Source organism: Chelonus insularis, unplaced genomic scaffold (assembly GCF_013357705.1).
Source record: "Chelonus insularis isolate UGA/USDA-ARS -01 unplaced genomic scaffold, ASM1335770v1 scaffold_714_pilon, whole genome shotgun sequence".
Lineage (NCBI taxonomy): Eukaryota > Metazoa > Arthropoda > Insecta > Hymenoptera > Braconidae > Chelonus > Chelonus insularis.
The window spans coordinates 1,150,681-1,175,284 of record NW_023276795.1 but is presented as its reverse complement, the minus strand read 5'-3'; the positions used below and the strand labels follow the sequence as shown (position 1 = coordinate 1,175,284).

At 34.8% G+C, this 24,604-nt stretch overlaps 1 protein-coding gene across 1 annotated transcript; it reads left to right on the top strand.

Moving 5' to 3' along the window:
* Positions 1-354: 354 nt before the first annotated feature.
* Positions 355-22,303, top strand: Ptx1 (pituitary homeobox homolog Ptx1). The gene is made up of 5 exons (XM_035094757.1): positions 355-1,684; positions 9,170-9,367; positions 10,437-10,684; positions 19,676-20,340; positions 20,611-22,303. Exons 1-5 carry the CDS (start codon positions 1,417-1,419, stop codon positions 20,969-20,971), a joined length of 1,740 nt encoding a protein of 579 aa, XP_034950648.1. The 5' UTR covers positions 355-1,416; the 3' UTR covers positions 20,972-22,303.
* The last annotated feature ends 2,301 nt before the right edge of the window (positions 22,304-24,604 follow it).

Below are 24,604 nucleotides of genomic sequence, written 5' to 3'. Positions count from 1 at the left end.
TAAACTGTTTTCTCTCTTACATTCTGTGAGCGCTTGATAAAACGAGGAGTAGACCAAAGGAGCTGAGAAAAACAGAAAAAGCACACATCACTGCGAAAGCTCTGCGTTGAAGCAAGAGTATCTGAAATATACAGAGTGAGTGTGTAGCGATGAGTTGAGAGTGGGGGTTGGTGGCGATTTGAGGTCTCTGAGTGTGTAATTGTGGGAGTGGCCGTCCACCCTAGTGGAGAAGTAGATAAAAGCGGTGGGGATAACTGTGAGCGCAGGCTGAAACCAAGTGGTGGCTCACGCTCTCTGCTATCGTAGAGCTTGGAAGCTCGTGTTGTCCACGCGGGGGGGAGAGTAAGTCTAGGGTCGCGACAAGAGAAGCGCAGTCAGACAGTCAGGCAGGCTGGTCGACAAGCAAGACAGAGTCAGCGTGCTAGGCACAGTGCAGCAGCCAAGACCACTAGATCCGTACGGCTTACCCGACTTAGAGACTTAAGCCGACAGGCAGTCCGAAAGGCTCAACCGGCTAAGCCTCGTCGACCCACCTACCGTCTCCAACGTGTGGCCAATACACCACCTAGGTGACTACCTATCAACCTACTATACTCGTGTCTTTCACCCTTTCATCAACTCTCGCCAATTCTCACGAGGATCAATCCAATCAAGTCCACCACCGAGCTGACATACTCATGGACAGTTATCATACTAACGTCATTATCAGAATTGATAAGGTGGACACGCGGGTGTAAATGTCCAAGAATTGTGCGTCGACTCGGAGGCTGGTCTTGCGTCCAGAGCTACAGTGAATGGGTACAGTCAAGTAGCAAGCAGAGAGTGCGACGCGTGCTCGTGTTTTATGTTGGCGGGATGGTCTAACCTACTTGCCAACTAACTTGGACGTTACGCAACCTAGTGAGCTGTCGGTTTATCGGGTTTATTATCAATAGTCGTCAGCTACCCAAGTGAACGCGTGTACATGTCGACTTCTTGGGGTAGGTGTTGGGAACTTAAGTCTACTTGATTCCCGAGTGGATTTTCAGTTATCCTTTTGTTTGTGTTGTGACTGCAGTGCGCTCTAAGTGAATCATCAATAAACTCTATTACTTAACTACTAAAATATTATTCTTTATCTTAATCATCACCGTATTAACTCGAAATTCCAACCAAAGCAGAATACTAATTTTTGATTATTTATGTGGTGATTGTATTCTGTGTCAATTAAGTGGATTCCTAGCTTCATTAGCATTGATATTTAAACATCATCATCATAAGGTGAAGGTGTATTCGTGCAATTACTGAACATATGACACCCTAGAGTCGGTTCACTAGGTCAAGGTGCTGGTGATTTCTAAGAACACCAGCGTTCCGTAGGGAGAGTGAGTTCTCGAGGTGTACAGCACAGTCGGCAGGACGTTAACCTTCTACAGCATGGAGCACGGCGGGGGCGGGGGAAGCCTCGAACTCGCCGGCGGCGGTGGAAATACTGAGCTCTGTCTCCAGGACCTCGTTTCAGGATCAACTACTGGTTTATCTGTGCAACATTACCAACACGCAGCATCCATGGCTGGACTCCATAGTGATCATCTCCAAGGTGCTATGCATCATCATGATGTACATGCCGGTTCCCATCACGAGACATCCATGATTCGCAATCTTGGTCATCAACTCCCTCACGAGCCACTGGAAAAAATGAAACGTAAGTTGATGTTTTATTAAAATGATGAAACTTTTTATAAGTTTGCCTGTATTTTAGTTGATTAGTTAAAAGAAGGTAAATAATATGAGACGTAGTTAAAGACGTAGGAGCTTATCAGTGACCAACTTATATTATCTTTTTGTTACCTTTTACGATGTTTGGTTTCCGGAGCAGACAATGTCTCCCGACGGAATAGATACATGTTCATTGGAACTACTTGAAACAAAATTTATTTTGACGTCAAATGATTGAACAAATAAAAAATATTTCATTGCTTTACTTTCTGGTTACGGTGATAATTAATATCACATTCATGATTATTGCCTACGATCATGAATCGAGTACAGAACTTTTATGAAATATAAAAAGATCATTAAAATATTTATGATATCGGTAATTCAAACCAGTTTCTTGAAAAGATCAATATTCATATAACTTTGTGATAAAATTATTAAATTTAATAAATGGTAAAAAAATATAATGAATTTCTTATCATTGATAAATTATTTGTATGTAATAAAGACGTAAATTCGATTATAATTATAATTATCATCTACAAAGGATAAAGAGCAGATTATTTACAGATGATAAATCTGCAGATGATAGAAAAAGATATAATGTTGGACAAGAGAAACAAATTTGATTGCTTGTTTAGAGTATAATGTTAAGATATTAAGAGATTTTCTAAATGTTCAAGCATTGGACATATAACAGTTATACGAATTTGCAGACGAAAGATGTTCTCTTTGGCGTCACCACCTGTTTTGTGATTCATTAACTCACCGGCTTATCGGGATAAGGCAGACTTATCCAGGGCTCGAACTCGACATCGCGACTAAACTCGATCTTATTTCGATGGCATTTCACCTATTTCCGTTTTCATTTTACTTGCCACGCTTATAAGCTTATAAGAAAATCACTGTCGTCTTTATTATATATTGATCATAATCACGTAACATGTCATGTCAAACATCATTGAGCTTTAGATTTTCTCTATTTTTTTTTTTAAAGGAAGCCCAATTATGTCAAGATAATTAACAGTAATTAATTTCTTAAATAAATTAATTCGTTATCTTGAAGAATTTATTCAAAATGAATTGAAATTACGCCAGTGAACACTTAGTAATTAATTGGGGCTTCATTGGCGATCAACGGCGTCGTAAAGTAATGATAAGAGCCAAGAAATTCAATGTCTTTGGCTAGAGCTAAATTTTTTGTATTAATTGAATTTTTTACTCAATCAAGAAATCATTGTGAATATTTTTACAATCTTCATACATCTTTGCTAGTTTTTTTTTTATAAACTTATCAATGCCAGATTAATTAATATTGACAAATAAATTAGATAGATTGGTTGTCAAAATAAATCAGTATTAAATAATTGTCACTTAAAATAGTTAGGATCGTGAAAACGATTTATAAATAATATTTCGATCAATCAATTTATCCTTAGTAACTATTTAACCAACGATTATCCTACAAGCAGTCAATCAATAAATCTCTTCTGACACAAATAGTATTTGAAATCGTCAATCAAAGACCCTTCAAAATTTCGTTTACTGGATCAATGAGAATCCCAATATTTTGCCAACGGGGTGACCATACGGTGTGACACCTATTTTGATACTAACCCGAAGTCATTCAATACCCCTTTATGATGATGATAGCTTCAGTAGTATTGGGCAGATGCGTCCTCAAAGTCAACCCTTGTGCCTCCTCTTAATGGTGTTGACAAATTGCTCGGCTAGCCAAGTCTCCCCAGGGAGCAAGACGCGCCTTATGTGTCTCTTCTGTACCACGAAATTGTCTAATCTAACAGGGGCACATTTTCCTAGCTCTCTTATAGAATAATTCATCCGAGAAGCCATCTGAAGCTGTCGCTGTTAATCCTTTACTTTGATTAGTTTCAAATTTCCTGAGAATTGTTTCATTAAATTTCCTTTTATTCTTACATAAAATGATTCATAAAAATTGATTAAAACATTTCCGGAAAATTAATACACTAATTTCTTATCATGTTTGCTTACCGTAAATTGACAATTAAATTACAAAATCATGACACATTTCATGAGAAGAACATTTTTGAGTAAATTTGAAAAAAGTAATATCATTTAGAATTCAAAGAATAATATTCAATGTGTAACTGAAAAATTCTTCAATTATCTACGTAAAAACAAACAAGTTATTTTTTTGTGATATAGATAATTTATTTTTTGGTGACGCATTGTTTGTATATTTATATTAGATAATACATAAAAATGCTCCTAGTGAGGGACTACAGAATAAAGTAGTTGGATAGATTATGTTATTTCCGCACAAATATGTTAATAATTACATAAATTTCATACTATACAGAAGTAACACAAAAACTGATGATAAAATAACATTTATTCATTAGAGATAAATATCATCCTAATGTCAATCAATTTTATTTCCTACTTGTTTTATTTATCTTGTTTTATGTCAATAAAAAACTAATTGAGCATTAAAATGATTAATTAATCAACAGTGAATGTTAGAACAAATTTCTTTCTAATCCACTTCTAATTTAATCTCTTATTGACTATTATTAGCTGCCTAAAATTATTCTAGTAACTGGAACTATTGAGTTCTTTCAATGTAAGACAATTTTAAGATGTTTACAAACTGTGGTTACAGATGCAAACCCAGACCACCCTAGAAGTATTACATAAGCGTGGTAAATGCTCGTATTTGGTAGTAAAAACATGTAACACGAGTGTTATAGGGAAATTTCCGGTTTCCTGTTTGTCACGCCCATCGAAACGACGAAGGTAGCGACGGACTGACGAAACTGCCGGACGGACTCGATTTTCCGCTTCGATTTTCTTCGATCACGAGGTCGGGCGAATAACCAGCATCTCCAATGAAGTATAGGCTCCCGGATCGCCGTAGGGATCAACATAGAAATGAACTGATTTCCTTCCCATTATCTCTACAATCTCAGATGAGACGTCGAGCCCCGTCGCTTCATACCTAACAGACAGTAGTTTTTCCATTGAAGTTAATCAATGAATAATCTTCTTGAAATTTAGTGTGCTTATTAATTAATAAAAATAGTTTTGATGATGTGACTAAATAATTCAATAGCATAACTTTAAATTCAGTCAATCAAAATAGGAAGAAAATTTAATTTTTTCTTGTTGAATATTCAACTTTCCCGACCTCCCACATCTAAACTTCCGACCATATATCGCCGCGATTTTTCGCTCCAAATCTTGAAAACGCCCTTCTCCGCAATAACATCTCAAGTTTCTGGATAGCATATGCGTTCTCTGTGAGTCAAGTTGAAACTAACCAAATCGTCTGTAACATATTAGGGTGTAGGACTTGAATCATTCTAGTCAACCCTATCAAACTTTTGTCTTCGTTGAACCGTCGGATAACTCATACCTTTAATATTTTATATCTCTAATAAATTTATTACCTTATTGGATTACAACAAAATTAATTCAATAATAATTCAAAGAGTTCATTTCAATAAATATGAATCGATGGAAGAATAATTTTGGTAGGTAGGAATATTCTTTGATGTTGATTCACCTGGAGAGATTGAGCTGGACACCATCCGTCGGCTGCAGAAATTAAAGTAATGAACCGCTAAAAATTAATATCAAGTTGGAAAGCATTAAATTAAGAGAATTGTAATCATAAGGTTAATTGAGAAGTCTTTTATAAAATTCATCAGTATCTAAAAAATGGAACCATGGAGTTCATCTATCCAACATCTAGGATGATTAAGCACGTGCTTTTACTAAACGTCACCAAAAACCAGTGGTGTCGTTTCTAAAACAACATATAACGCCCAGCGTGGCTGACTAATAAACGACTTCCTAAGGAAGCCAAGGATTAGGAGATTAGGGAAGAGAGTCCATGCTGACTTTCTCGCAGCCGCGTGCTCCTCTATTCTGAACTCACAGGTGCTCACACGACATGCCTGTACTTTACGACTGACATATCCCTCTCATGTCTTTTCTACTTAAGGAACAGTTTGACTTAGTAATTATTTGCCACATGACACTTTCTTTTTCTTGATACCCAATATCCCTCTGTGCTCCAAATATCATTTTAAGCAATCGATAAAGTAATCGTCAACTATTCATTTCAATTATATTAACATCAATATAAAAATAATAATTTAGGTAATTTATTTGATGAATAATTTATCGACTGTCAACATGAAAAATTTGCATCTAAGAATTTTTATGCCTGAGAAAAATTTCGTGGGATACTTTAGCACAAACCACAGCTGTCAGGGATGTTTTAGTGACCCCCGCCCCCTTGTAACTCTCCTCGTCATTGAGCTGCCGAGACGATACGCCCCACTAACCACCCACAAATTTTTGCGTCACGTGTTATTTTATTCATAGACGCACAAAATATTCTCATTGCATTATAATTCCTTCCCGTTTGTGCAATTTTTTTCCAATTACAAATACATTCATGATGATTCTTCAGTTTCATTCAATCGTCTTCCAATATTTTAGGAAAAATAAAATAAAATCAACTGTTTAATAAATGTCAGTAATGAAATAATAGATAGATACTTTACTCCAAAATTAATGATACTCTCGACAACAGACATATATGATAGTCACTGCAGCATGAACGGACTGAGAATGAATGCAGAATGAACGAGAGTGAAAGCCAATTTGAGAATGAGAGTGAGGAAAACTCGCGTGCACAGTCGTTCGTAAAATCCGTTAGGATTAGCGGGCGCTAATATATCCCGCGGGTAAAAACGCACCGAGCAGCTGAGATATTCGTTCATCTCCCTTAGCCCCTACTTCAAATCACCCATGACATGGTTTGTCTTTGGAGTGAAATAACTTGAAGTAACCCAGAGAAAAGTCATAATTTATATCTTCTTTTTTTTCCAAACATAAATTAAATTCTTCGTCATTTTTTCTAGGTCTTTAGATTTCACTAAATTTCACTTAAGTTCATTTAATTTAAAGAGTCGCTCGTGCCAGTTATGCAAGAAATTCCATAATTTAGAAATCCGATTTTCTATCCATTAATTTCCCTGTCCTCGTGAAATTCAATAGCATAGTGAATAATTGGGCCATTTTATAGACTAAGGTCATCTTTAAATAAATCTTTAGTACGAGACGGGCCTCCATTTTTTTTCTACGAAGGTCAACTATTTCTCTAGGGCCCGTGAAATATTTTTTGGTGTTAAAACACGTGTCTAAACTCCCTGAACTAACTGAGAGGGGCAATACTGTTGATTTGTTACCTAAATGAGTGTCATGACCCTCAAAATAATACTAATGATTCTGGAAAAATTCATACTCATTTTATTTTTAACAGAAAAGAAAAAATGTTTAACATCACTAGTCGAGAGATCCCCATATTATGGCAAAACAGATATATTAAATAATTCTCTGAAACGTTTTAAATATCATTGATGACAAGTTGGAAGTGGAGTGTTGGTTAGCAAGGGTAAAGATCATTTAGTATGACATTACACCCTTATTCATTCTGCATGATGGCAAAGCATCATTTGATCTTACTTTAAAGGAGCTGTAAGTAGTTAGAAAACGCAATTGTCAACTGATCCCAAGGCTCGTGCCTCTCAGAACTCTGCGGGGTAGCGCACACGAAAACTCTAAGCCAGTGAATTTATGTCCTCTTTATTTTACTTTTAGTACTTTTTTTTCATCGAATTCACTTCATAAATTTCAACTCAAGTGATACTGAAATCGTATGTGATTCTCTAATTTAATAGGTTAGTTTTGAGAATTCCAGAAAAAAATAATTCAAAAATATCTTAAAAATACAAAACCAATTTAAAGTCAAGTAGTAAACATTAAAATAAAATATTCAGTTGCTAAAATATTTTTATCATCATCTTATATTATCTAAATACAGTTTTATTCACCTAAAACACATTTCCGGTTTATTCATACACCATTAAACATGTTCTACTAGTATTTACGGGATAATCAAATAAATAAGAAACGAATCTACTGACTCTGAAAACTTTTTCTGATAAAGTTCACAGAATTACACAGATGTTTTGATAAAACTATTGATCTATCATGAATAAAAGGGAAACAATCTAAAATAAAAATACATTTTTTCAAAAAATTATTTTTAATATAATTTAAATTATTTTTTTTTTTTTTTTGGTGCATAGTGAACTTCAGTAATAGATACAAAAGTCCAAAGATTCCCCACATCGTTCACGTCTTCGCTCTAAATCAGACGGAGTTATGTGCCGACTAATTGTGAGGCGCGTCCCCCAAATGACTCGCGTGCTAACCAAATATAACTAAACGAAACTAAACTAAACGACCCGACCGATTAACTTCTCAAGTCACTATAACGCCTCTAGCCCTATTCTCGAACATGCTATACAGCTCATAACAAACTTTTCTCTTTCTTCAACTTTTTTTCCTCGACGCCGTCGCAGCCCTAGCAACTTGATAAATATCCAAGAGACGCCTGAAAGAACATCGATTAATGTCTTGCTTGTAAGCCACTTACTAAATTGGATTATTAACGAAATAATCAACTATTAATTTTTTTACCTTCACCGATATTTATGACTGTGCTTGGCTTCTGGAGGTTCGACATCCTATAGAATTTCATTCAATGACACCTTTATCAAGGAAAATAAAATATATTTTGGGCTAGAAAGACATTTTTTAGGGTAAAAATAATTAATTCCGTCAATGAAAAGATTTATGATGAAGAAAGAATTATTATTCAATTATTAAATCGCTTTTATAAAAGCAATAAATATTTTATTAACTATTATTATCGTTATGATTGTGTGAATTTAATTGTTTATAATAACTCTAAAATAAACAAATGAGTTTCTAGAGAGATTTAAAATTTTTTTTAGTGCATTTATTACATTAAATATTGAAACGAGCAACTCAACTGTTGGCACGTGTACATTCCATAAAACTCTGCGACTCGTTTTTTGTTTTACGATAGAAAATATGGTGACCATGGATCGTAAAGCTGCCTCCCTCATCGTATATATCTAGTCGAATAATAGCTTTGCAGAAGAAAAAACATTACTGTTTTATTCAACCGTCGCGCTTGTTTCCGCGTGATCCATATCGAACTACGAAAAGAACGTAAAAGAAACGACAAGGAGATAGAAAGAAAAAGACACTGAATAAACGTATTCACGTCACAAAGTTAAGAGACTGTGACGTTCAAATTTGTTTATCTCAAGAATCTCTGCAACTAAGAGTTATCTTGAATATTCACCAAATTAATGAACGTATCAATCTCAACAGTCTCATTTTTATTTTCCAGCATGAATTTTGATTAAAAAAAATAATGATAATTTTTAAATAAAATCACTGTGATTCTTGATAAATATTCCAGTTGACATTTAGAACGAAAGCAAGTAAATTGTTAGAATAATTCTTGTATGAATATTAATAATAAATTATTTATTTGTTAGAAAAGAAATAAATGTTTACTAAAAAGAAATTTTTTTAGTATTAGCACTAAATGATTACCGGGATGAAACGAATGGAGGCCTTGCAAGACTCGACTTTTCAGCTCACGGTGGACACACTCCAGGTGGTAGTACACCAAGTACACCAGGTGCTACTCCTTCGACACCCTCGGGAGGATTCTCCACAGCACAACCTCGGAATCGAACAAATAACAATCAAAGGACAGACATTCGTAAAGGTAAACAGTCATAAAAATGAAAATTGTCTATCATTGTAATTCATTATTAGCATCACTGTGATTGTTTAGGGTAACAGTTCACCTCGAATGTCAATCAAGAGAAATTTAAATGTTGTACAACAAAGTGCCATCTATTGATGTCAACATTTATTCGATTGTTTGTTCAAGACTCAGGCAGCGTTTTCTAAATCCCCGCAAATTGAAATATCCCTGTAGTCTTATATACGTTACTGGTTAACAACAACTGGGACAGATCTCACTTCACTCCAGATAATCCAAGGGATGAGGGTTAAGTCTTCTCGCAATTTCTTGAGCAAGTCCGGCACGTTCACAGAGCTTCTGACTGTACCACAAACTCCAAGTAGTTTCGGACACAGTACATTATTTATTTTTACTGTCATTTTAATTAATCATACTCCGATTTCAGCTGCTAATCCACACTAATGCTACCAAACATAATAACCAATAAAGCTACTAAACATCACACAATTCTGTAGTTGATTTAGTAAATGTTATAAAGACTATAAATAACAAGCTGAATATCTTTCTGTGACGTTATTCTATTTTTGTTGGAAAGACTTGACTTTACTGATGAAACTTCCAAGTGCGACTGTCGTTTTTCGTGATCATTGAAACTAAACACTCACGGACTATCAGCTTTATAATACCTGAAGTAGACATCACTAAGTGGTGTGTGATATATATTCATTACAAGAAGAGATTTTGGCTTCGGTATTGCAGGAAATACTGGTGCTGATAAAGGCAGTTTGTGACAGGAGGGGCCTATCAATCATGTGGGTGTCATATATCGGATCGAGAGAACTAGTAACGCTAGACTAAGCTATCAAAAGACTTACGGGACATTGAAAATCCAGGGCTTATTATATCACCTGCCATTTACATATAAACACAGTCATTAAATCGATAATGAATTTTTTTGGTTTATTATTAATCCAGAGAAATATTTTTTCCAAAAATGTTCTTTGCTAATTTTGAGTATTATTAATATTCCATTTTTTATCTGCTAAACAAATTGACCAACTTTTTTGTTTTATATTCTATTATCTAGGTGTTAGAACACCTGAAGTAAAACACGAGATGCGATCAGAAGTTGTTTCTTCTGGCGGAGTAGTGAGTGTAAATGATGCAGTCGACAAGGATGGTACAAAAAATAAAAGACAAAGACGACAAAGGACACATTTTACCTCCCAACAACTTCAGGAACTTGAATCGACGTTCAGCAGGAATCGATACCCGGACATGGCAACCAGGGAAGAGATTGCAATGTGGACTGGATTGACAGAAGCACGCGTTAGGGTGAGTTGGGAATTTTGTTGTTTTTTTATGAATAAATTTATTGTTTGAAGAATAAACCAATGAATAAAGATGCATTTCATGCAAAATTTTCAAATAAAAACAAATCAATGAATAAATTGAAATTGAAAGTATCAGGCAGCATTAAACCATCAATTGATAAATAAAAATGATAACTTTGACTCGAAATGCTTTTGACTAATGAGATATAATGTATGATGTTTAACCAATCGTTACTTGATAGTTATCATCCTCTATCATGATAATCAAACAGTAGGTAGTATGGAATCAAGCGAACGCCATTCTGTTAGTGATAACGTCAGCATTTATTAATCATACAAACACTTGACTGCATTTGAGGACTTTTATTATAAGCTTATTCCTAGCGAATATATCAAAATTATGAATTGCTCTTTATATGTTGAACATCAAGATTAATTCATCTTAGAATCAATCAAGAATTCCCGGTGTGTTTTTTATGTTTAATATCCTTTAGACACTTGGATGATAGTAACAGAAAGTCGTCAAGTTGTTGGCACAGTGCCGGCATTGAAGCATATCAGTTTCCAAAATCAACATCTCGTTTCCTCACAAGTATTTTTCTGGCAGCAGTTGCCAGTCTCTTGATTTGATCCAGCCTAACCGATGAATTGATGAGTATTTCTTTGTTTTAATATTCAAAATATGCAAAAGTAAAGCCTGAGATAAAATATTACACTTTTTTGATTGAATAATTTACTTAAATTCAATTACATTCAGAATTATGCTTAATTTAAGAATGTATATATTTTTTTAAGCTGCATAATACGATCGTCTATCAAGGAATTTAAGCTTCATTAAGAGCTTTTTATTTTAGCATTGTAGATTATTTTATTTAATCATGATTGTTATGAATTTTTTTATATAATTTTAAACAACTGCTGATCTAAATAAATAGAAACCAAACAAACTCATACCATTTAAAAGGTAGAAATTTGTTTTTTTTTTGTAGAAAAAGTTGTCGGGAATTCGGCTACAAAATTATCTTTACGCGAGAAAGAAGATAAAGATATTTGTAGACTACTACAAACAATGTATAAACGAGAGAGGCAAGGTAGTTAAAAGGATAGAGGGTAGAAAGGTCTATGTGGATGCAGCTATAGGGCGGCTTTACGCGAGTAAGCTCCCGATGGATTTATAGAACCACACACAACGCAAGGTATACTAGGTCCTGCTATACACCATGCACCAAAACTCTGTAGTCCTACAGTAGAGATCCTGTGGTGTATAGCAGTATGGCTACGTTACTTGGGTCTGCATTTACCAGGATGGAGAATTATATTAGCTACTGGCACTGCACTCTCGTTCGCGAACTGTAACACACCGATGGAACGTTCTTCATTCCAAGAGCCCCTGTGGCTTTCGTTACGAGGACCTCCACTGCGTTCAACGGATTATGCCACTAAGCGTATATAACTTTCTCGCTATACTGAGTGGATTTATCGAATACCAAAAACTTTGGTGTCGAGAACTTGTGATTCCACTATCGATATCTTTCTTTTTTTTTTGCTTCAAAAATATTTTCAAGTCTTTTATCGATTATCCATTTAATTGCTAATTGTTGACTATCTGTTAGGACTGAGTTGTGTGTGATTTTTAAAATCCTCTTAGTGAAAAAATAGAAAATTAAAATATTTCTGTTTTATTTACTCCAAAAAATTGGATTAACTCATTACTATTGATGGGGAATGGTTTTTTTTTAATGTAGATATAAAATTGAATGAAAAAAATGATGAAAATTGGGAGAAATAAAGAGAAGATAATTAGATAAAAATACTTAAATACTTTTAATTGTCTTTAAAAGTTTCAAAAAGTTAAAAATCGGTCGTATAGGAACGTCATGGAGAGATTTAGGAGAAAATGTCGAGGCGTTCGGTCGCTGTGGTTATCTGCAAAGAGGCAGGCGTATGTTTCGGTTCGTGGCAGAGCGGTGTGGCTGTCCGAGATAATCCGTTGGTGATTAAGACCATAAATCCATCGGCGGATTAGTATGGTTGCACCGCACACCGCGCACCGCTGAACGTTGGTGCCGTCGCATCGCATAATGTCTCTTTCTCACTCTAACCCTTGTCTGTGGCTTACATGTGCAGCTATATTGCATGGAATAGAAACAAGAGAGACCGAATGTACGAGAACATCGTAATGGCAACCAAGAGGAGTAGGATACATAGCACAGGGTTTCCTGGTCAGTTGAATGTGGAAATAGCCACACAATATAGCCAACAGAGGATGTAAACCGGTATGAGAGTGAGGATTACCGCTGTCATCCGTATTCGGCGGGTTAGCGACTGTCAACGGTCGAGCATTGTGCACATAAACCGCCTGCATATTCATATCAATTATAACAGTCGTATATGCGTTTTGCTTATCGTTTATAACCATGTGCACATTCGATTGTCCACTCATTCTCTCGTACAATCACGCTCTGTTCATTTAAATTTCTAATTCTAGTTCAATCACGTAAATAAGCCATATGATAAACTTCATTTCAATGATTACTTTGGCTCAAATCAACGTAATAAGGTAAATTGATCATAGAATAGTTGAATTACATTTTCCTCATTGCATATAATCAAAAAATTAAGCTGATAACTTGCTGGCAACATGTAGATCTCTGATTGAATTTTTTTTGTTATCCATTTTTTTTAACTGCACTGTAAATTCAAGTGCACTATTGTTACACTTTTAAACCTGTTAAATATGACATCAACCATTTGATTAACATTGTAATCATTTTTAATGTGATCCTAAATATGTAAAAAGTGTCTACAATATCAATCAAATGATTGATGTCATATTTAACACGTTTAGATACCTAACAATAATACACTTGGATTTGCAGTGTGTGTTAAAGTTAATCATTTCCAAAAAATGTGTAAACTCATTAAATAAAGACAACTCCAAGGTCAAAAGTCACAAAAGTATACTTTTGTATCGACGAAATCTTTTGTAGGGGAATTCCAAATTACTATAAATGGAGCAGGGATGTGGATTGGTTAAATTTCGTGCTATAAAGATAAATTGGGTAATTCGTATCACTATTTTTAAGGCAGACATTTTTTTTGTTGGTCTGATGGTCTCTTTTTTGTCTCTGGAATTTAATCTATAAAAATGGAGCATTGAAAATTGAAAAAAAAATAAAGCAAAACAATGACTATGGATTTTTGATAGTTTTGTCTATTTATAAATTATCAAGTAACGATGAACATGTGAGGGTGGTGATGGGGGTGAATGAGCATTAAAAATCACGTGTTCCGCTTGAGCTCATAATCTCATATAATCTTTTGCAAAGTTGTTAATACTTGCGGCTTACGGGTGTTAATTTAATATCCATACAGGTGCGCTAACATTGAATATCCGAATCCCACTGGTAGTGGCAGTACTGCCGAGAGTGTTACCACCACTAGTGTGAAAAAAAATCCATAAAACTGCTCTTTCATTCCGTACGTATACGACATTTGCCCTCACATTTTTGTGTCCTCTGCACACCTATACCTCCACACGGGTACTCCAATTCTCATTCAGTAGAGAAGCATTTCAAGCTCGCTGAATAATCGTACATTTAAAACCCCTTTCTATAATTCGATTTTGTTTCCAAGTCGATTAAGTAACGTGAAAGAGGAAGGAAGATATAGAAGCAAAGCATTTATAGAGATGGCAAAGACGATTCTCACGTGCCAGGCGTTCACGGCCAATTACAAATAAGGGTCGCGCAGCCAAATCCACCGGGATCATTCCGGATCAGTCTGAATGACGCTCTGACACACCAAAACATGCCACCTGACCTACTAGAACTAATCAAGTCTTGTTGCACTCATTCACTTTTGTTACGTTTTAAATTAATCAAGAAAACATCTCTCTTATCCAACTGCTATTTTTATTTGATATTCTTTTTTTTTTAAGCTCAGGCATTAAGTAATAATTGTTCAAATATTTTCATTAATGTTTCAATGATATTTTTAATTTATTACGTTCTTGTTTGATACGGAATATTTAATACCATAATCTTTAAAGTGACTTTACTGGCATATTTATACACAAAAGATAAATTCTCGAGTTGCATTTTATCTCAATTTACTGTCATATCATTCCCACGTGATGCACATAATTATAAGGTGTTGTTCGTCATCCAGAAGTCTTTGGAAAAATTCTTTATACAAATTTGAAGGAATATTTTATGCAGTTGTCGAGTTGGAAAGTCGATCGTTCATTACATGAACTGCTGTAGGTATGTTTAGTCATGTAGATCTTATTTTTTCTCGAGTCCTGAGTAAAGTATGACGAATTCTCGAGGAATCTACTTTCAATGGTCTTTCCAAAACATACAGTGCATATTCAAGTGTATAAGTCGATGATGTATGTATATGCGCATTGCGCATATTCTTCCTTACATTTTCATTCCAGTCTATGTATATGTATATGTATATATATACAGTACATATTATGTACATACACCAACATCTATATAAATACATATAAATGGATAGACACGTACTCACAACCACAGCTGCATGTTTCCTTGGCACGACCCCGTGAGACGTGGTCGCTTTCTGCTTGATCCATCTCGACGGTACAGTGAGATTTATGGAGACGCCGCTGCCACTGGAAACTGCTCATTCCTCCGGGGACGCGAGAATACGAGAAATAGAGGAAGTCGGTGCGGTAAAAGGTAGAGACAGGGGTAAGCATGAGAGAGATATATTATTGTAAGAATCACCAAAAAAAATTAAACTTATTTTTTCATGTTTCTGCTCCTTTTATTTTTTCATCATTTCAACATTAAATTATTACCTCAGTCTACTTATAATTTTTATTGCCATCCAAAAGTTAGTAGGTTGTTAAAAATATTAGGATAATAAACAAATCGTAAAGAAATCAGCAATAAATAGCGACTCAAAGGCAAAAACACGATATAAATACAGGTGCAAAATAAATTTGTGGCGAGGGTGAAGTACGTAGATTTACACGAAGAAATGTAGCGTATAACGTGGAGTAGTATTGCAAGAGGAGAAATGAGAAAAAAACAAGGATTCTGATGTAGAGAGGGGTTGAATAGAGTTATGGATACTGACTTGGCTGGAGTTGCGCTTGAAAATCCTTGCGAAGCCACGGATATCCGGTGGCTTCTTCGCGGAATTTATTTTTAATGAAGTGGTGCCGACCGTTTGTTCGGAAAAATAGAGAAGTCTACATGAAGTCGAACGTCGTATCCTTTAAGTACATTTTAGGACTTATCATATTGTCGTTCTCCACTATCCCATTACTTTTACACATTTTTACGAAGACACTTGTGTGCTGAAGGTAAACGTACGTGCACTTTCATCCTTTTTAGGGGATTGTGGAGAAGAAGAAAAATTACAGATTATTGATTAAAGAAAGAATTTAAGTTGAGTTGAAGGGAAAGAGTGAAAACATTTTCCAAAGTGAGTTGAGACATTTGGAGAAGGAAAAAGCAAATTCGCTTTTGCGAGGGAACTTCGTAGGTGTGCGCACACGTTTGGAATAGACAGAGGGATGGTGGATAATATAATGATGGCGTCGCCAAGCAAGGAGGGGCGGGGCTACGAGGGGATCAATATTATCCTCCTCCACCTCTTGCAAGCACTACCGCCACCGCGTTCTTCTCTTCACCCTCTCTCAACTGCTCATGATACTCCCTTTCTTTCCCCTTTACGACCGTCCGAGAACGATCGAGTCTTCTTTCCCTTATGTACACTCTTCAACTATTGTCTTCCTCTTCTCTCTCATACTCCACAGCTTTTTCTATTTCCAGTTTTGTTTTATTTCCCCTCGCTGGGTTGAAACACCACTTCCATGGATACGCACCAACGTGAGTGATGCGTCGATATACACGCACCGCCCTGAGAGTCGAGATATTCTTGAGATGGCTTCCTTCAAGAAGAGAAATGGGAAAAGACTTTTTAGCTTATTCTCTATATGGATATTTGTAGAAATGGTATAGGAGATATGGGGATAGATATTGGCAGAAAAATTTATCGAAAATTACCTAGACTTTTTCGGCTTTAAGTAGATGAATTCTTCCTGCAATCAGACAAATGAAAAACCATGTCCTAAATAGTTTAAAAAAAATAAAAGATTCTCCTTCACTCACTCGATACAACGTTTATAACATACTTCAAATAATAATTCTAAAATTATTAACAAAAACCTTTCAACCCAGCAATTATATGTAACAAATCAATTGATGTGGCTAGTAGATGACCCGCGTGCAGATCAGACAATTTCAGAGAACGAATAAACTAACTAATAAATAATTCTATAAATGTAGTAATACTTTAAATCAAACAATGATTATCAAAAGTCAATTAAATAATCGTAAATACTCACTTGGAATGAAAAAGAATGACCTATAAAAAATCAAGTGGAAATAAATATAAAAGTGTATCAGGAAAGCGACATAAAACAGTCAACAAAAGTAAAGGAAAGAAATAGAGATGAGAGGAACACAATGCTTGAACCATTGTCCAGCAGAGACGTTAAGTCGCAGGATCACGACTGATGGGCCACGAAGTCTCAACATCTATAACGTATCTATAGTTACCGAGGTGTAGTGGAACAGAGAGAATAGTGGCCTGAGCCAGTGAGAAGGGAGATCTGGGGGTGAAGTGATTGATGAGACGCTCGACCACGGTCTCATTACAGTTATATAAGCTTCTATAGATTGAGCTGTGCACAAGCTTAGGATGTGGTGAGGGAGTCGTGATTTGATGAGGTTTTATTGCTCGCGTGTCGCTTCAGGAAGCCATTGTTCTAGCGGTTTTGTTCTAAAAACTGCGTGCGCACATTCGATTGATCATTTTACAGCCAAGTAATTAAATTTTTATTGTTCTGTAATATTTTTTTAATTTTAATTAATCATCTTTATTTATTATTGGACTTCTTATCATGAGGCAATGAGGATAGAAGGGTTGAAAAAATTTGTCAAACAGCTGGAAAACAATCTTAAAAATCTGAAAATGACAATACTGTGGTATCTCATGAATTTGAAAGTTCATTCATCAGGGTAACTACCTAGCGACGGCCATCGTGAAATTTTGCGACGCTGTTAAAGTTTATGGGCGCGGCTTCGCGTGTACAAACCCACGACCTCGTCGGGTGGGAGCCTCGACGTTGCCTCGGGTTTATTGATTCTCCTGCCGCGGTAGCATCTTCATCCTCTCTTTCTCTCTTACATTCTCGTCGTCCACTTACTCTCAATGTTTCTCCACCGGATTTTTAAGTCTTACAAACATACTCATTGTCAACTTACTACTATACTAAAATAACATAGAAAGTTGTTCCTTACTTCACTTTAACATGATACTTTAGTTACTAAACGTGAAATTTATATCTTAATCATTTTTAATTTTCATCTCATGAGAATAAACCAACATTTACGATTTAATGAATCTATAAAGAATGTTAGTTTTATTTTCAAGTCGTCAGTGATATTTTTTAAGAGATTGATTAAAAAAAAGGACATTACTCAAAATATAATCGCCGTAACTTTTTTATATCAAACAAATTAAGAACCATTAAATTGAAGATTAAACTTCAGGAAAACATTAAAAAAAAGGAAACTTTGTTCTGTTATTAAAGACAGTATAATAATCAGACCATTAGTCTTCATTACTTTTTTCCTTACCATGTTTTCAATGACTCCATTCTGGCTCTTAACATTTTCACGCCACGATCAAGTAACTATCTATCTTTAATAAGATTTTGATGGTTGTCATCTTGCTCTGTTCCTTTTATTATCTAAGTCTTTGCCATTTATTTCCCTTTTCAGAGCTTTATCCATGTCGCTTTTATCGCTCATTGCCTTACAGTTACGCGAGCGCGACGTGTATCCAAGTGCAACCATCCATATAATTGCGAGAGGGTGGCAGGACTAGAGGGTTCGTTCGCCACAAGTTAGATATAGAATAAGGAGAAGACTCAGTCGTACCAGAATACCAGTAGCCCTGAGGTCAAAGGACTGAGGGTGGAAACGGCTGACGAGGTCGGTTCCGTATAGTATCGAACGCTCCGCCACGCCGCCTTGAATTAACGCTGTCATATTTCAGGATGGAAGACCCAGCTCCAATTCTCTCGGTTCTTCTTCCTATTTGTCTTCGATCTAAAGCATTACTTTCGAGACTTGCCTTTTTTATTTATGGTTGATACAAAAAAATTGTCAAGAAAAAGAGAAAATATTTTCAATTTGTCAGAAAATCAAAACTCATTTTCAAGAAAATCTAAATTGACTTCTGTGTAAACTTTATATCTAACAAAGTACATAAACAAGATATAAATTATCAGTGACGTTTTTTTTCTCCAATTTATCCAACAGAATTGAGCTAAATAACTGACCCTTTTGTTTTTACAAAAAAGGCTATCAATTTAAATCTGTAAATGATACAATAAAGATAGTACTCCTGTTTGACTACTATAAAAAAGATTTTAACAGCATTGTAAATAAAAATAGAATAATAATAATTATTTTATTTTTAGAAGTTAAATTGTATGTCAATGATCGGTCTATCTATAAAAACGAAAAAAATAGTGGTGTGTACTAGAATAAATGTTACGTTGACGATTATCGCTCTAATATTTTACAACTACTTATTTTTTGGATTTAATATTTCATCATTTTTAAAATCTCAATCAAACAACCAGCTTGAACAAACACCAAGATAACCTAAAAATTCAGGTGAAGTTATTTGGGTAATCTTCAATAAAACTTTATCATCTATAATTATGAGTTAAAAAATTTAGAGTTAAATTACTTCATTTTACTTACTATTATAAAATTAATTTAATTCTCAATATATTTAAAAAAAAAAAAAAATAGAGACTAAGCGATTGATACTTTGAATTTCAATAAAAAAGTTATAAGAGAATATGTTTAATAAATTTATCTCCTTACTTTATGCTTAAAGAAAAAAAATATTTAAAACTGAATGTTTTCAACAGGTTTGGTTCAAAAATCGTCGAGCAAAATGGAGGAAACGTGAGAGGAATGCAGCAAACGCAGCAGCAGCTGCTGCCGCAGCAGATTTTAAAACTGGATTCAGCACTGCGGGGCTCAACAGTTTTATAGGACGTGCTGATGTAGATGCTATGTACAGTTCTTACAGTTCTTATAATAATTGGGCAGCAAAAGTTCCTTCACCATTGAGCAGTAAAAGCTTTCCTTGGGTGAATCATTTAGGAACAGTTGTACCGACAGCTTCTCATCACCATCATCATGCTCAAGTCCCACCAGTGAATTGCTTCAATACTTCAACTTCAGTAGCAGGAAGCCACGTCGGTGGAATGTCAATGTCAGTTGGCCAAGCAGCAACATCTATGCTACCTGGAATGGGTTCAGGTCTTGGAGTTGCTGGATCGCCTGTTGCTGCTTCTGGAGCTGCATGTCCTTATGCAGCTCCAGCAGCACCTCATCATTATGGTCCAGTTTATACTCCGCATCATCGAACAGCTGGGCCCGAGTCATGTACAGTAATGAACAGTAGTATTGCATCATTAAGATTAAAAGCAAAACAACATTCAAGCGAATATGGATCTGCTAGCTCCTTCAGTACTGGAACTACAGCCACAGGTGCTGGGAGTATAAGTCCTGTGAGTTCTAGAGCTTCTTCTGGAGGTGGATTGAGTGCCTGTCAATATGCTCTAACTACTGGAAGTGGGAATCCTCATTCTCCCAGTACTGATCATGCTAATGCCACCGCCCGAGCTCAAGTTTGAGGTGAGGCGGGGGCTGCATCCAGCCCCCATCACTCGGTGTCCACTGCCGGTAGTTCAATGAATAATCAAGTAGCTGGAACACCGCAGTCAACCAACTGTACCAATCAATCTACAACCGACTCACATAATCCATTGAGATCATCTGAGTGACCCAGGCCAAGGTCCGCCGCATCACCGATGTTGTCATCGACACCCTCGTCAACTACATCTCAACCCCACTACCTCATGTATGACGAGGAAACTGCAGCGGCGGACCAGAAAATCAATGACGATTCTAGAATGATCATCAGTGCATCTGCTACCAGTGATAATGGCTCGAGTGGTATTGGAGTTGGTGTAGGAATAGGTATGGGAACTGCTGGACCACCTGGACCTAGTGGAAGGCTTCCTGGTTATTGGCAACATGCTGCGACATCAGCTGCAGGATATTGGTCTTCCCTTTTTGATTCTTGGACCACTAATTCCATTGCTACTGGGTCTCAATCCCTTTCGCTTACTTGGGATGAAAATCGAAGCCAGTGATCACCGAATTAAACGCGCGAGCTTATAGCTACTATTGTCGATTCTCACACGATTACAGTCAGAATATTGAAAATGAGTCTTTTGGAAAATTTATTTTAATTTATCTAGTATCATTTTTTATATTCAAAGCATTAAGCAAATTTCATGATGAGAAAGAACTGATATTCACTGTGACCAAAGTTTCGTGCAATATTGTGAGTTAAATAATTTGAGTTTATGAGTGAACATTTCTACGTTGAGTTACAATTACTGTAAATAATCATTAAATAATAAAAATAAATTAATCCTTATTGTAAAAATAATTTTTTATCGTTTTTTTTGTCGTACAAGAGCTTAGTAATGTTTACAATAAAAAATTTACAATATTCTTTTTATTAACGTTTTCAGTTATAAATTGATAAAGTCTGATTACAATTCTTAAAAAAATAGAAAGAATAGAATAATAAATTCACATCTGTTGGAATATTTGCAAAAACTGCAACTTGACGTAGATAATGATATGAGCGATGAATGAAAATATATCTAATAGCATTAAAAAGCCTTTTTAGTATTGTTTAACGACTGATCGCAGACGAACCGACAGATAAAGAGATCGTTCGCGTCATGAACTCACTATTCTGTAGATATCTGTATAGTAGAAACTAAATATACGACGTGTTAATCTAACCAAAAAAGTTGTAACATTTTATTAATAATAAATCATTAATGAAATAATGTACTATTCAGCTAATACCAAAAAAAAAACCTAAAACTGTAGAAGAAAAAAATAACTAAATAAGTTTGGGCATGCATCAAGTGAAATAATTTCATCGATTTGAAGCTGCCATGTACAGTGTATGAGCAAAATCGTTATCTCGATTATATTGTACGTTATATAAATATTAATATTAGTTTGTAGTTTTGAAAGGTATTCAGTATATTTAAAAAATTATAAAAAATTTTCGTACCACTTTAAAAGCTTGTTCTTTTGTTCATATATCATAATATATCATATCCTGACAAATAAAAATAATCTTCGTATCATTTGGAGCTGATTCAGAGCTTTAAAGTGCCACGAAAATTTCACAATCCAAAAAAATAGAATTGTATAGACTTTAAGGTATAAAAAGAAAAAAAAAACTTGAAAAGACGATCGCTATTTTGTATGAATCCCAATATCGTACAAATATCAACGTCAAAAGCCACATATCCCAAAGTCGCATGGTGAGACGAAAGCTCACATGTTTCACTACCTTCATTCACTAAATGTGTACATGTTTTCAATCGAATGATGTCAAATATTCGATTCTACTCCGTTTGTAATCTAGTCACAATAAAACCGATTCTATTCTATATTAAAGTCGTTTATTTAATTCCACTAAGTTTTATAATTTTATTTATAAATAGGTGAATATAATTAAAAAAACGACAAAATAATAAAAATACTTGTTTGTGCAAATATTTCGTCCATTTTATTTTATCTTTCCCATCATTAAAAATATAGTCATAGGTTATTTATAAATAACAGAATAAATTGTTAGGAAAAAAACTGGTGATCCATGAAATTTTTGTTAATCAAGGCAATAATAGACACTGCAATCTGATATGGATAGTCGTCCGGGATACAAATCGTCACTTAATCGACGACAACTGGTTAAAGTCATCACTGCCAACCCTCGATTATCGGATAAGTAGCGATAACCTTGCAGAATTCTCATGCATAGCAAGGTCGTAACGTATTGCATTAAACAATGGCCAAGGGTGTAAAGCGATAAATTATGCACCCTACTCAAGCTTGAACACCACACTGAGGGTGAAATTCTGAAGCGAACATCGCTAGAGCCCCTCGCATACGCTAAACTGAACTTAACGTACATTACAGTACCTTCATACGTTTACGTTATTCCTATTACGAGATATTACCATCCCAAGGTTCACCATTAAGTGGACGCTTCTCCTCGAGCAGAAAGGATAATGTGCGATGTACTTGCTTAGCCAAGATTATGCTCATGTACCTTGACTTTGTCTTAAGCAGGAATACTCTTACTTTATCAGCCACACTAAGTGTGAATTTATTATAGGAGCTTTTCACTTAAGTAATTTATAACATTTTTTAAAAATATTATTTAAATGTTTTATCCTGGATTGTTTTAATTGGATCATCCTTTAGAAACCACGAAAGAAAAGCAGAGATTTTTTTAGGTAATACTGGAGTTGTATTATCTGATTTATTTTTTCTAGTTGAATAGAAAAAAGAAAATAAAAGAAGTAAAGTATGTGCGCCGTTCGGACTTACGAGAAAGAAGACATCGTAATACGAAGGGTAGTCTTCCATTGCAACATACTCAGTTCCCTCAGTGGTACTGTGAACCTAGAATGTGAAGACCCGAGGATTTACTCAACGAATAAAATCCGATGAGACGTCGTGAACATGTCAGATTACTGCACGAAACTAACTCTATCTGTCGATATAAGTTTATTTTCATAAAAAAAATATATAAACCAACAATAATATACCCTAAAACAAATAAGCAAATATTTTTTTATTTATCAAAAAAAAAAAAAAATAAAACTTGAATAAACAAATTTGTTTATCTGGTTTGATATTCTGCAATTTGATGTTATGAAGTAGAGTGTATTATAGACATATCCTTAGCCAAAAAAAAAAAGAGAGGAAAAAAGAAAGCTGAAAGTATCCTAACAAAGTTTTGAGAAACAACCCTGAGATTCCTGTCACGGAAAAATATATATTCTGAGTTTCCTGATTACTTCGACCCCTTAGAAACTGTCACACTTTCACTCCTCATGCTGCTCACAATCTAGACCAGCTGGATATAGTCTGAAGAATAGTCATTTTATGACCACACTTAGATCAGAAGCTACGTCATGCTCTTTTTGATTCACATTTCGTCCAACTAAATGATGATTTAGTAGATTTCTTTTCTAAATGATTTATCGTTTACTGATGAATTAAAGAAGAGAATAATTATATTATAACTCACTTAGAAACATTGAAAAAAAAGTTGATGAAAATATGAACTTATTGTGGTAAAAAATTATCAAGTAATATATTTTACAAACAAATTAATTAAAAAATAATATTACTATTTGGTATATCAATTTTTCAAACTAAATGAACTTGATATGGTTTAATTGGTCATCATAAAACGTCGTCAAGATTACAGTCATTCGACAATATTAAACATGATGGGAAGATGATAAAATACCTAACCAGTGAACATTAAAACCAAGGCAACATATATTTCTGTGAAAGGTAATAAAGATACCGTATCTTCACCAACATCTCCATGGTCTTATCTTTATCTTGTGACGCAATCTTCAAATGTTGTCAAGACTATAAACTTTGAATTGCAAAAAATAATTAAACGTTTTGTATTTATTATTTTCATGCTCAATTATTAAAGAATTTGGATTCTTTAATCATAAATTTTTTCTTGACAATACATCATGAAATAATTTACAAACGATTACATTTAAAACTAAATTACTTTTAAGTTGTAAGAAAATACATCAATTAAGTTACGGTTGATCGAAGTTGGTCAAATGAATTATAAATATCTGAGCTGGCTTTTATCATTATTCATTCGTTCGTATTCTCTTCAGCCCCTTTAATAGGGGAACACAAAATACGAC